The following is a 14,709-nucleotide window of genomic DNA, read 5'->3' on the forward strand; positions in this document are numbered from 1 at the left end:
TTTAGAAGGTGAAAACCACTAATTACACTCAAAAGCACAAAGGTCAGGTTAGATCTTTGGACAAATGAAATACCAGAATGATGGGAAAAGGATGAAACCTGTTAGACATGGTGGAGGCAGCATTGTGATGATGCGACTGCTGATAGAAGAGATATACTCTGCTCAGATTCAACCAAATGCTGCAGACTGATCAGTACAAATGTATAATGGCCCAAAGCGTACTGCAAAAGCAACCCAAGAGTTTCTTAAGGTAAAGAAATGGGATATTGTTGAATGGCCAAGTCAGTCACATGATCTGAGCTCAACAGAGCATGCTTTTCCATTATTTTATACAAAGGTGGCTGCAGTAAAGGGGTAGCGGAGCATCTCAAGGGGGGAAACAACACTTTGTGATGTCCGTGGGTTCTAAAAGTTTTTCCATCCAAGTACAAAGAGTCTTTATGTTTATATTGATTTTGAGCCTCTGAAAATTGGGGACTGTGTATAACCAGTTTGTTAATTTTGTGTGCTTCCATCACATATTGGCTGAATAATTTATTGTGATGGTGCACAGATGCAAAACTACAAAAAAATGTATCATTGTCCCAAACATTATGGAGAGCACTGTAAATCAGTAAAAGCTGAAACTTATGTATTCACTGACAATCAGTATAAACAGGTAGCTTCCTAATAGTGAGGAATAGTGACTTTACCCAGTATTTAAGTATCTAAAACTTTATTGTAAAGTTTTAATAGATTTTTGTCTGTGTGTCTATGTGCTGCCTCTGAAATTGTTCTGGGTCAGTCCCGCCAGGCAGCCCAATCATCGAGAGCCGCGAGGACGTGGTCAGCGAGGGGAACGAGACGGAGCTCACCTGCACAGCCATTGGCGGCAAGCCAGCCGCCTACATCAGATGGATGAAAGGGGAGGAAGAACTGACAGGTCAGTAGAATAACAGCCTCACCCAGTTTGCTTCACATGCTCCAGGCACTTCTTCTGTGAATAAAACGTAATTCTACTCCAAAACATTAATGTGTGTTGTACTGATTATGTTGACTGACACATATAAGAAGATAATCCAGCCTGGCATACACAGCTGCAGAAAGACAGTGCTTGCTTTCTTGCTTTTCTTTTTTTTTTTTCTTGTGTGTAACCCCCCTCCCACCCGTCCTTCAGCCTGAGCTGCCTGCTCAGCTTCACTATGTAATCAACAAACTATGCAACCGCAACTGCAAGACCTGCAATTCGGGCCTGTGTTATTTTTCTCATAAATTTTCGAAAACATTTGCCTTAAAGGCATTTTCATACTGTAATTTTCATTTCACAGATCCAAGTTCAGATTTAAAATTGCTTAAATATTTACTGGTTACACTCTGTCTCCTGATGGAATATGTTTTCTAAAACTACTAAACTCTACATCTTTGTATTTACTTTAAACCATCCATACATAGTAAACATGGTTATGAACTCATATTTGCACATTTCTCCTCCATGCATTTTCCGCCTAAGGCCGGCTGTAGGCTGCTCAGAAACAGGGATGTAATGTGGAGTGGTGAGAAAGCCTTATTACCTCTCCGTTATGATTAGGGGGTCATCAATTATTCATGATATACTTATTATACAACTAGGGAGATATTCGTTTTAGTCATATCGTATTTACACAGAGTGGATGTCTCTGAGCTTGTTGTCAAATTATATATGTATTAGAATGGAGAGGATTCATTTGGCTTGTTGAGAGATGAAATATTTAGACAAGAGTGAATCTGAAGCTAAATGCCATCTGTGCCTCCAGTGTTCCCTACAGGAGTCGAAGTCAATTTCTGTTTATGAGTTGTTGAGTGTTGTGTAGGGAAAGAAGAGACAACAGGATGGTTAGATCAGCGAAATGCCGCTGACATGCTGAGCAGGGCTAATCCATAGTGGCAGTGGATACATAAAGAAAGCCAGAAAGTCACGTCCTCCTGTACCCAAGGAAACACAAATCACTTCTCATTATGGACGTGCTAAACAATTCATTAGCTCCCGCTCGGATTGAGATTCAGATGCACACATCTCAGTGGTTTTATAGAATCTCTCTGATCATGTTTGTCTTACGTCTGTATGTGGGCGAGACAGTCGTACTGGTAATAAAGAAATTCTCGGCCTAATTTACACACTCTTTCAAATTGGCCGAATTGCTTCTGCAACCATTTATCATGCTGGCAGGTACGGGACTGATGGGCTCTGGCCTGCGAGAGACTCAGCACACAAAATGCTTGTTAGCATAAATGACATCTGCAGTGTTATTTCAAATGTAGTGGAGCCGACTGCTTGTCTGCTAAGTACAGGAAGAGATCTGTTCTGTTGGACAGCTGCGTTTAATTATGCTTTTTTTTTTTTTTTTTCAAATTTACAGGTGATCATGTGATGCCACATGCGGAAGATTTAAGAGGAGCTTTGAAAAGTAGCAAAGTTTTGCATTTTATAATGAATTTGAAATATTCCATTTGTTGTAAACACACTAAAAACTCAAAAGCTGAACTTTCAAATTCAGCTTTGAAAGATTCTGAATTAATATGCAGTTTAAAAAATCATTTTGGGAATATCTTAACTGATAAAATAAAACGTTATTCATTTTTTTACCCTTGTTTTTAATTTGAAGAACTTGAGCTGGTTTATTTTTGACTTTTGGAACTTATATTAATGAGCAAATAATCCAAAGTCAAGGTTTACTTTTTTTTGAGTACGTAATGCTATTCCGTCCCCTTTTGTTACTGAACATCCTGGCATCTAAATAACAAAAAATTACATTCGACAATATTACATCAATATTACATCAAAAGAGCTGCTTTTAAAATTTTAATAAAATCCCTATACAATAGTCAAATAATCTATTTTTCACTGCTTGTAAGCTCGAGTAGATTTCAGTATCACCGTAATTACGTATATCTAATGCTTTCTATATATGTCAACACCTGCTTTGTCCTTTGACCTATCAAAGATCTTGTAACCACTGCACCCTCTGTCAAGTTATAGGTTATTTTAGCCTACTGTGCTTATCTTGTGACAAATCGGCACCATTAAATTTCCACCAAATTAACTATTATCTGCTCCTTATTGTGCCCTGTGATGGCCTCGGAGACCTGCCCAGGGCATACCCTGTCAGCTGGGATCGGCTCCAGACCCTGAATTGGATAAGCAGTTAAGGAAATGGATTGATGGATGTTCTTTATTGTAATGGATGCAGAAACAAGAGTAATTTAAAAACCTGGCACTTCTCAGACAGGTTCAGGAGTAATGAGCAGTGTCTTTCTGTTTCTGATTTCTAAGCAAATTTATGGATGTTTATTTACGGTGACATCTGAGATAATGATATCCTTGGTAACTGTAAGTCACACTGAATCTTAAAATATGTGTTGTGTCTCAGAGTACCAATTTTGACAAATTGTAGCAATTGAACACTGGGGGTTTAAAGCATTTTAATCACCTCTTTGTGCTTTGCGTCACAGCAGCCCCGACTGCTTACTGTACAAGTCACTCACAGTGTATTTTCCTTACATCTCCAGGGTCCCCAGCGTAACTCGCCTTATCTTATATGGAGTGAATAGAGCAAGTTAAAAATCTTTATCATTTTCATTTTCTCTGCATTGCTAATCGAAATACCTCCAACAGTGCTGGAGCCGTTTACTGTCTAAGCCTCGCCGAAAGAGCTTGATCACTGGTGGCTCTGCAGTGTGTTGGCAGGCAGAAGACCCGGGTTAGAAACTGACTGAAAGAAAATGTCACCCTGAGAAGAGGTTATGCTTGATTGCACTGGGATTGATCAGTGCTCGATGCTCACAAGAGCGTTTGATTTGACATCTCTGCTGCAACTCTCAAATCTCCTCTGCATTCAGATTTGAGTCCTTCCATGACCTGATCCACGGTTGTTTTCCTCATCTGGGTCTTGGATGACACTAGTAATTGACAAGCGTTGGTTGGCTTGTACATCGTTAATAACTCTGTATGAGTTGTCAAGATGTGGTGCAGAACTTTGTTTCCCCATGATTTTCTACTGTTTCTCGTTTTAAAAGAATTTAATAAGAAGACTCGAAACAAAGCAGAACTGATTGTAGAAGTCAAATTAAAGACGCTTTTGTTCATGAAAATGCCAAGACAAGGGTAAGTGGTGCTATTTTCCTGACCTTGAAAAGTGTTTTGCCTGTCCCTTTGGTATTTTGTACTGTCAAATGAAAGACACAACACCATGGGACTTTCAGGCAGACACAGTAACACAAGGCGGATTGGGGCTAATTTGGCAGAAAGTCCTCTTGACATTGCACAGAGACAGCTCTTTTTTTAAGGCGGAGAGGTTGTTACATACCACAAAAAAGCATAAGAAAATAAAATGAAATAAAAACACATTTGTTTTTACTTGAATCATCAGATTACATCCATCGGCGTAACTTTGTGCTGAACATTGGGGGGGTCAAGATCTCTGTCTAAATAAATAAATAAATCTGGGTAAATTCCCAGATGATTAAACATGCAGCTATTTTGCTGGTAATAACTGAAATGAGTAAAGAAAATCAACAGCCTATTTATGCAAGATAATTCATATTTTATTGGAGGGGTTATATTGGTTGGATCTGATTATTGGGGGGATCACAACCCCCCTAACCCCCCTGGAAATTACGCCCCTGATTACATCAGCCAATAACTGGATTTTCAGTAGTTGTACAAAAAGTCACACATATTGCACCTCTTCTATCACAACTATTCACATAGGATTCACATCTGCTTCATGAGCTAACTACTGTTGGAGCAAACATTAAGATAGCTCATTACCTTTAGCGTTTCTGACAGAACTAATTGGGAAAGCTGTTTTTAATAACAAATTCAGTAATTAAATCGAGATTCAAGGCAAGGCAACCAAGGCAATCATAAAAAGCAGGTGTCAACGAGGGTGTCAGGTTCATTTCTGATATTGGGGTGACAAAAAAAAAAAAAGTTGAACTGCTAATCTTAGAATACAAAAAACAATACATAAACACTCCCTTTATCACCTTAATAGTATCGGTCACAGAGTCAAACTGACATTTATAATGTCGAGACACAGCTTCACCTGAAGTGACGTTCACAAATTCTGATACAACACACAAGATTTCTCTAAAAAGCACTGTGCCATATGATTTAAGAGCTGGGTTTATGTTAGTTAACATAAGTGGCCAATAATGCAAAGAATTAAAACTGCAGTCTTCTCTCCTGGCACTCATGCTCAATGTGTCTCAGAATAAAGTGGCATTCCTGTGGTGGGCCTGTGGCCCCCACATGCCCACCTCTGGGTCAGAGCCCATTTGCTCAATCTCATAAAGTGAACAGCATCGGCAGTAGTGTTTTAATATAATTCATTCTATTATTTTCTAAAAATTTCTATAATATCACATCAATCATTTCATCAGATTATTGCTATCCAGCTGATTATTTTCCACAAAATGCAATTAGCCTAAAATGATTATAAAAAATGAGATGGGCACCAATTACGGCTTAATTTGATTAGTTCATTATTTTATGTGTGATACTCTATAGATTTGCCACGATTTCATGTATTTATTGATCATTTAATCTATTTATAAAGAAAAACAGTACTGTGCGAAGCTCCCGAGCCGCTCTGTCATTTCTTTATATTTTGCTGCCAGACTTTGTTGTAATTCTTTTAAGTGTTTTTGAACAACAGTTCTCCAGTTTTTCTTTAGGCACTGGCTGCCTGTTCCAGTCATTTTCAGTCCAGTCCAATTTTCAGAGGAATTTTTTTATTATTTGTTAAGCGGTTTAACGCTGACCTATAAATCATTCAATAAATAATTTCATAAAAAAGCCTCCTAACTCAAGGAATGACGTGTGTTGCATCTGCACATAACAGGCAACTTAGCAAAGAATCAATATTAAATTGTATCTTTAGGGACTTTACTAGCAGCCTGTTGCAAAACCGCATCATTTCTTCCCATTTCTTTAGTTCAATCTATGACAAATGCTAAAGATAACACAGTTTGACAGGCATAAAATAGATTTTTGCATTCCCAAAGAACTATTAACTAAAAACTCTTATGCAGTTGTTATACACGTGTGCAGTGTGTCTTTAAAAAAAATGAGGAAACTGGATAAGTGGTGGACAAATAAGTGTCAGTCTTAAAACAAAATATCTAGAGCAGATGGATAGTATCTAAAAGGCATACCCTTAAGAAATGGGAGAAAGATCTGACATGCAGCCTGAGAAGTTCATCTGATCCATCTAATGTTCACTGAAGCCTCATCAGAAATGGTCTCAGTGGAAGGGTGGCTATCAAAACTAAAAGGCTAAGGTATCCCAAATTACAAAAGAACTGGACTGAAAATCACTGGCAACAGTTCATATGGAGTGATGAATTCAAAAATGAAAAGTTTGGTTAAAATCACTGTCAATATGCATGGTGGAGGTCAGGAAAGAGGTACAATAGTGAGTGTCTTACAGCCATCTGGAGGTTTCTGGGCTTCGGAAGTGCATTAAAGCCAGTGGTTAACAGATCTTGTCAAAATTGATGGAATTATGAGCATGGAAAATCAAATTGTAAACCACCATGATATATCCTCTGGAATATGTCTGATTGACTTCATTTTTCAGCAATGACAATGATTCTAAAAACACTGCTAATGCAGTAAAAGCATACCCGGATAGAAAAACACACAGTGGCCGCTCCAGAGCCTGGACCTCAACATCAGTGAAGCAGTGTGGGATCATCTTGACAGACATGAGAGCAAAAGACAGCCAAAATCCAAAGAAGAGCTTTGAATGTCCTTCAAGAAGTCTGGAGAACTATTTCTAAGGACTACTTAAAGAAATTACAAGAACGCTCGCCTAAGAGAGTTCATGCTGTGCTGTAGAATGAAAGTGATCATGCAAAATATTGACTTTCATACTTGTCAGAATTGTGGAAACTCTTTTTTTGCCTTATATGCTGTATTTCCATTTATGTTTGCGCCAGTTCTTACAAAATATAAAGAAATAAGGGGATGGTAAAGACTTTTACACTGTATTTAAAGAATTCCAACCATATATTTAATTTATGGTGTCTTTTCCTGAAACATTTTCATCAAGTTTCCTTTACACTGTGCAGTTATGAAACCTGGTAGCACTGTTATTCATCAGTCTTAAATGTTGGTCCTAGAGTAGCCTGTGAGATCTATGAGAGCCTGTGTCTGCTACTGGCCAAGTTGAATTTTTCCACCAAGGCACCAGAGTGCCAGAATAAAAAAATAAAAATAAAAATCTCACAGTGTGACTGTTGCTACGACCCACGGCCACACACCAGCCATTCACAATACGACATGGTGTGACACAGGATACACCAGCCAATTTTGTAAGTGAGTTTTGAATGAAGCTTGAAAACACACACACGCAAACTCTCACACATAGAGACACGCTTTTCTTTGGCCAGGACAAGGTTGTCATGTTTTTAAAGCATCTTCTCTTATACTGTATGCACCTTTCTATTTACGATTTGACATGCCTCAAATTGATATTGTACACCCTGTCAGAGATTGCAAACCAACATTTTATTCGACACAAACATAAAGTAAACTGCCGTGATTGTTGTTGTTGCACGGTCTAAATGCTTCACTGTGATTGTTATGAGGCAATTAGTGAGACTGGCCGAGAGAAAAATGGCTAATCACCGCATCTCTTCAGTTTACACTCCACTTCACCCAACTCTTTGGCGCGCGGGGCGCTGCTCCTGGCAGGTGTGCTTGGAAATGCCCTCATTGACCTTGTGATTGTATGGTGACAATACAGCTCTTAATTGACTTTTTTTTGCTCTTATTTGGAAAGGAACAAGTACCCACTGATCACAGGACTCAACTTTAACTAAAGATGTTTGGGATAAACTCATTTGCTGCTGTTGTGGTGCTTTTTCGAGTGAAGTTAAATGGCATAATTAAGCTGGAGTAGGCACCATGCTTTTGGCATCACTGGACCAAAAACCCACTAAAACCCTGCAGCATATTGTAATTCAAGTGGTCTGCAAGGGAATTAGACTCCTGCACCTCCTCTTGGCTCTGATCTCAGGTTCTAATCAGATGTCTTTTAAGACCAGATCAGTTGAGTGGTCTAAAATAGAGTGAGCATGTCCACATGGAAGCTGAGATGTAGTAGTACACATGATTAATCAAAGAACCTTCACCTTTACCCGCTGCATCTTTACCAGCTTGCAGGGCACAAACACATGCTGCAACACTTATACGCATTTTTGTGCAGGCTAGCAAGATCGCTGTTGTTTAGATGAAAACCATTTATTTTTTTTATGCAGCCTCTTCACACTGACACACTGTATTCCTGCTGTTATTACTGTTATTACTTACTTACCCTTTTCAAATGGTCAGTGCACTTTTTCGACTGCCTGTTTCCTCATTGCAGTTGGCGGTGTGGTCAAATTTAATGCCCACAAGTGCATTGACCACTTACTACTTCCAGTACTTTAAATTTTATGTAGGCAGGTCTTGGGTGGGTGCGTATATGTTACATGGGGTTAATATCCATCAAGAGGCCGCATATATGTGTGTTGGTGATCATCAACTGTGGAACAACAGTGTTTTGCCCTCACTGAGTCCAGCACAGCTCCCCTGTGACAAGGCTGAAATGGAAGTGTGCTGCAGGTCAGTGTGGGGCTGTAATTATTTCCTCACTTCATTAAGTGCGAGTAAACCATCACACTCAGCACTGCAGCTAATGCAATGCCCCTGTGGCATTGTAATGCTCTCTAAATGAATGCCCTTCTGACAGCCTAGGGCCTAGTGGGCAGCAGATTACTGCAGGGTTAGCCCCAACAATGCTCAACCCTCGAGCAGCAGAAGCCTTCATTATCAGGCTGGATATGACCCAGCCGCTCCTCGCTGCTCTCGTCAGAATCGAAGGCCTTCGGACTCTTTGAATCCCCTAAAGTCTCGCCTGGGCACCACATCACTGAATCATAAATTAAATGTAAATGCCATCTGAAAGCAGTCCTCTTTGACAGGTAATGCTCTCTTAATAGCTTTGACTATTTGCTCATTAAAGCCAGTGCAGACTGCTGCTGCTGCAGGACTTCAGATTTGTTTTTGACCTGTTTAGCCATTAACTTTCTCTTCCTGTCATCCCTGTGATGGTGTTCCAGGTGAAACAACAGTTGAGGAGACGTATGACAGGATGTTTACTGTCACCAGCCGGGTAAGATTTTCTGTCACCAAGGAGGATGATGGAATGCCAGTGGACTGCATCATTGACCACCCAGCTGTAAAGGACCTCCTGGCTCAAAGACACTTGGAAGTACTTTGTGAGTGACCCAAAACTCAGTCTTTTCAAGCCTAGAACTAGACCAAGGCCCCACAGACAGTGTCGGGAACTGTTTCTTTTCTGGGATAGTTGAGGGCTTAACTGCTTATTAGTGAGGCTGGGCCACTGATATCAGATGTCCTTCATTTCACTTCACACCTGAGATGTTTCAGGTGTAACACTTGATTCTGATTGCAAAAAAAGTAAGTAAAAAATACTACATGTAAGAATAAGAGAACCTACACAGCCAGATAAGCAAGAGCATTGACAGGGTTCTTTTAGAGTTACTAGAAGCAGATTTATACCACTTGGAGAGAGTTAGAATCCACCACAGTGTTGGTTATTTTGTCACAGTTGAGCAGTGGGCACAGAATTTGGCTGTATTGATTTTTCAAATCCTTACAACTGTGAGGACAAAATGAACAACCTTGGGCTGTATTGATAATAGACACTTGGGAGAATTCTGAAATACAAGTACAAGCACAAGTCTCCTTCTCCCCATCACCAGGCCTGAGTGAGTCCGCCTATTCAAAGTTGTAAATTGGGCAGAAACTACTACCTTGGAAACAATGATCTTTTGAACCTGTTCTAAACATTCTCGCTTGCAAATCTACAAAATTTCATGCAAAATAAATAAAGCATAATAATAATAATTCCTTCAGCCTTCAAAAGATGATGCCAAAGTACATTTTTAGTAACACACACAGCCTGAGCTCAGTAAAGGCACCTGTATGGATGGAAAGGGTTAATAAGATAATATAAATCAATGTGATTATGAGCCTAGTACACTTAATCTGGAGTTCTGTGGGTAATCTTAGCCATAAATGTTTGTAATGAATTATTTCAAATGTTTGTGTTGGAGTTTGAAAGTAAACACAGACAGAAGCCACCTGGAAGGGCCATTATGGTTGACTGCACGGTGAACAACAGCAGTGTAAAAAGAAAGTTAACTACTACGTACACCCTTACAGCTGTCATAGGAAACAGCAGCCAGCTGATGCTAACATGAAGCACTTGATTAACTGATCATTAGCACTTTTGTATGTGGGTGTGTGTTGACATGACACAATGCCATAATCTTCAAGTGAGTGGACATCAAAACAACAGCGACATCTCAGACTCTACAGGCCTCATTTAGCATTTTAGATGTTAAAGTTCATGACTGCAAATTTTAAAAAAAGACTGAGCAAATATGTCTCGTTTGGAAGGGTTGCCAAGAGAAAGCCTCTTTTTGCTAAAAATACGATTCGCAAAGTTGCATCTGAGCAAACCGCAAGGCTTCTGGAATAATCTTGTTTGGATAGACGAGACCAAAGTGGAAATATCTGGCCATAAAGCACAGCAAAGCCTTTGGCTAAAACCAGGCTCGGCATATCAGCACAAACAGCTCGTAGCAACTGTCAAGCTTGGTGGTGGAGGGGTGATGATTTGGGACTGTTTTGCAGCCACTCCCCCTGTATACCAAATTCACGTCCTCATTTTATGCTTGACAGCATTTTAGTAGGTAAAGGTGAATGGCTTGGACATGAATTGAGCTGCGGTTTGGGAAGGCCTCGAAGGGGACTGGCGGCAGCTCCCGATTCTGGCAGATCCTCTTGTACTAAATAGAAGCGAAGAAGTTAAAGAATTGAAAAGAGGAGGGAGGCTGGGGCACGTAAATGAGAATGAACATATATAAATCACAACCGGAAGGAACGTGTTTGGAGGCGCTCTTGAAATTCCGATACTTAATCTCCAATAATTGTAGAGTCAAAGCTTGGTGAAAATGGGTCACAAAACAGGACAATGAGCCCAAGCAAGTCCAGACCTTACTTATCTGAAATGCTGGGGTGAGACCTTAAGAGAGCTATGCCTAAATGAATGCTCACAAAACCTCAATGAACTGAAACAACTTTATTAAGAAAACTTGGCCAAAATTCTTCCACAACAATGTGAGAGGCTGATAAAACTTACTTCAACTTGTTGTAGCGAAAGGTGGTTCTACAACCTATTGAATCATAGGGTATATTTAGCTTTCACAGGACTGCATAGAGTCCTGTGAAAAACGTTCTTTTTCACATGACTGTACATCCTCCTTTTTCCAGCTCTCTCCAAAGGAAGTGCAAACTTTGCAAAACCCGCAAATAAACATGTCATATATAATAAACACTTTCCTTTTACATCTCTGGAAACTTGCAAGACAGAGTGGCAAGAAGTAACAGACTCTTGAACCCAGCGTTATAGCTGAGCGTGGTCAGGTGTAGTTCTTGTGCCCTGCTGTGATGTAGATTACACTGCCATATTGCACGACTCCTGCATGAGCTGTGCGCACGCAGGAATAAATAACTTGCAGTTGATAGGGTCTTAGAAAGACTCGCGGTGTATCCTCAGACCTTCATGCCGTAGATGTGTCGCATGTATTTGACTGCTTTATCGTACAGCTGGTGTTTCTTAGAGTGTAATGGTGCCTTGGCCTGAGAGATACAGCAATCATAAGGGGAAACGTTTCTGCTCAGGTATCAGTGATGTTTAGGTGTTCTTTAAATGGTGAATTGATTGAAGAGGTAATGCATACGGCCTTACGCTGTTAAACATCAAAGAAAGGTTAAGGTACCCTTTTGTAGTCTGTGCAGAATATTAATTTTTTTTTCAGAAGATAACTGTTTTGTCTGACCTTTCAAGGAAAAAGAGAAAGCTTGACTGCAACCGCTTGACATTTTGGTAATCTTTGGCTAGCATTGATAAGAGGGGGGAAAAAAAGCCATTTTACTATAAGGTACTGCAGACGGACTGGATGTCTAGTGAGCACATCTATAATCAGTTCATACTCTTCTATGTTTCGCTATTGACTGTTTTTCTTTCATTTAGAAGTCTGTTTTTCACTGCGCTTCGCTTTAGAGTCCAATAATCATTTAACACACCCTTTAGCTGCAAGTATGAGAAAGAAAGTCAGCTGGATTATAGCTTACATCACTGAAGCATTGTAAATACTAATCTCTTTAACTTCCAGATAAACCAGAAGTAAAGATCGTGGTGACATATCCTGAAGGTTTAACCAGAGAGGGTGACAATCTGGATTTGACATGTATCGCTGAAGGAAAGCCACAGTGAGTATGGATGCGTTTCAGTGCTTGAGACTTCTGTTTCATTTTCTATTTTCCACTGTATATTATTTTCCCCGCCAGTCCAAACACCCTCTTAACCTTTACATTTCAGTGTACCATTTAAATGTTACCAGTTGTTAGCATGCTGTATAAACTACATCATTAGACAGGGCCTGCCAATGGCCCTTCTCAGATTCTCAGATTTGACCTTTATTTCAGATTTCTACGATGGATAGACAGAGGCTGAGTGATGTGTGTGGTATTTGTGCTCTCCAGTCCCCATCAGATTAACTGGCTGAGAGTAGATGAGGATGTGCCGCCTCATGCTGTGGTCACCGGCTCTGATCTCTACATCGAGAACCTCAACAAGTCCTACAACGGCACCTACCGCTGTGTGGCGTCCAATGCTGTAGGAGAGGCTTATGTCGACTACATCCTCTATGTACATGGTAGATATTATACTTTATTCCTTTTTACTTTAATTGTTTAAATGCCTTCATCACTTCTCATCATTTCTTATGAAAAGCTTATAGACTTAAAGACCTTCGACAGCTTTGGTGGTTATAATTTTGTGTTACATTAATGGCACACTGTACATACAAGCAGTCACTTTTCAAGCATAGATGTACGTTAGCCATTATTTAGAGAAATAGGAAGTTTAAAAGGTGGCGCCAGCTGACAAATCCACTGAGCTTTGAATTCATGTTGAAGATTTTAGCTTTAGCTGCATCATCAAAGTATGATGACTCTGAAGTATGTGGAGTACAAAGGGATGGATAAAGTGGCTGTTGACATTGCACTGGGATGTCAAAAACCCAAATAGAGAGATGTGTTATGGTATGTTATTATTTTTGAAGCAGCAGCAAATAAATCAGACCCAGCAGAAACCCAGAGGCAGCTATATGTTACATCACATTATACCTACCTCCTCTGAATGTGTGGCCCAAATTTAACTATTCAGATGTGGGTTTTTTAGTGTTTTGTAGTTCTTCCTCCGTTCTGTGGAATGGCTTATCATTCATTGTCTGGTTTTGCTCACTGATAAAGGACACAGACACTTTTAAGAAGGTACTTCACTAATTTAGCATTGCATTCCTAGAATGTCTGAGTTGTTATCGTTGAGCAATTAGCAAAGATAAAGAAAAGTTTCTGAGAAGGTCACTTCTTTTAGCCTTGATGTCAATGCCTGTTGACGCCTAGTCCACTAAACATTTATTGATTCATTTCCATTTTTAATTTAATGCAGTTTTTGTATCTCCTTGTAAGGTTATCACAGTTTTTAATGTCTGCACCGTGTCTGGAAATAGACGCCACCTTGCTTTGTGCAGAAACATGCTATCAGACTGTGATGCATTTAGAACTGTTATCAGAAGTATGCACCTTACGTTACCACCAGTGGAGACAAGGATTATACAGACATGCATCGTCACACTCATGCACAAACAGTACCATATTCCTAAGAGCACTGTGTAACACTATGCACTATATTGGCTATTACTTCATTCTCTGTGATCAAGATCGGCCGTGGCGCTGTTGACTTACGTCGAAGTGGTTGGAATTTCAATGTGTTCTCCAGCCATCCAGTAAAGGGCAATTGAGGGACCATCTCTCCCAGGACTTGACTTTAAATTTCACAGACAGTTTGCTCCTCTTGGTTAACCTCTCTTCACTGAGGCCTCATTTTCTTCTTAGCTTAACATGCCTGTCAGCCTTTTCACACTAATTGGAGTTTTTGTGTTTTTCTTGTTTTCTTTTAAACACAATACAATCCACAACAAAACAACCAAATGGAACACAAAACAAAATCTAAACATAGGGATTTAATGACTAACTCGACTACTTTTGCCGTTGCCAGTAAATTTTACTTGGATGCAATTGCACATAATTCTGAAAACATTTTTTTCTCTCCATACAACTGTTTAAAGGCATCAGGCACTTGCACTTGAATCCCCGAGGGGGGAACAGCAGGAGGTAGCTGTTTGAAGTTGCACAAAGCACCGCGGACTTCATCATTTAGAAATCTCGTAACTTGATGTCAGTGAAGTACACACTACTCGGACCTTAATTTCCTATTTTTGGTGGCTGGCAGGGGTGATGTGGATAAGGGGAAAATAAATTTTCAGCAGGTGCAGCCATTGTTGGTGGGTTTAGCTTTCTCTCCTTGGAGTGCTTGCTCCCTGCTGTTTAGAGAAGCATTTTGTATTTCACTCCCAAGTTTCAATTTGTTCCTGCCTGTGTGCCAACAGCATTGTCTGCCAGTGACCATACGCAAGACCAGGAATGAGAATCTGTTGTTTAGGCTCTCAGGAAATATAAACAAAAATACATTTTTGCGTTACCTC

The 14,709-nt window shown here is 39.9% G+C and overlaps 1 protein-coding gene across 3 annotated transcripts in view; it reads left to right on the plus strand.

Moving 5' to 3' along the window:
- Nucleotides 1-14,709, plus strand: part of cadm1b (cell adhesion molecule 1b) — a 165,372-nt gene that overhangs the window by 127,985 nt on the left and 22,678 nt on the right. For all 3 annotated transcript variants that reach the window (XM_031760184.2, XM_039622821.1, XM_039622820.1), the window contains 4 exons: nucleotides 785-922; nucleotides 9,127-9,285; nucleotides 12,274-12,370; nucleotides 12,644-12,816. In XM_031760184.2, coding sequence (XP_031616044.2) covers nucleotides 785-922; nucleotides 9,127-9,285; nucleotides 12,274-12,370; nucleotides 12,644-12,816 — 567 coding nt within the window. The remainder of the gene's footprint in view (nucleotides 1-784; nucleotides 923-9,126; nucleotides 9,286-12,273; nucleotides 12,371-12,643; nucleotides 12,817-14,709) is intronic.

This window comes from Oreochromis aureus, linkage group 14 (assembly GCF_013358895.1).
Source record: "Oreochromis aureus strain Israel breed Guangdong linkage group 14, ZZ_aureus, whole genome shotgun sequence".
NCBI classification, from domain to species: Eukaryota; Metazoa; Chordata; class Actinopteri; order Cichliformes; family Cichlidae; genus Oreochromis; species Oreochromis aureus.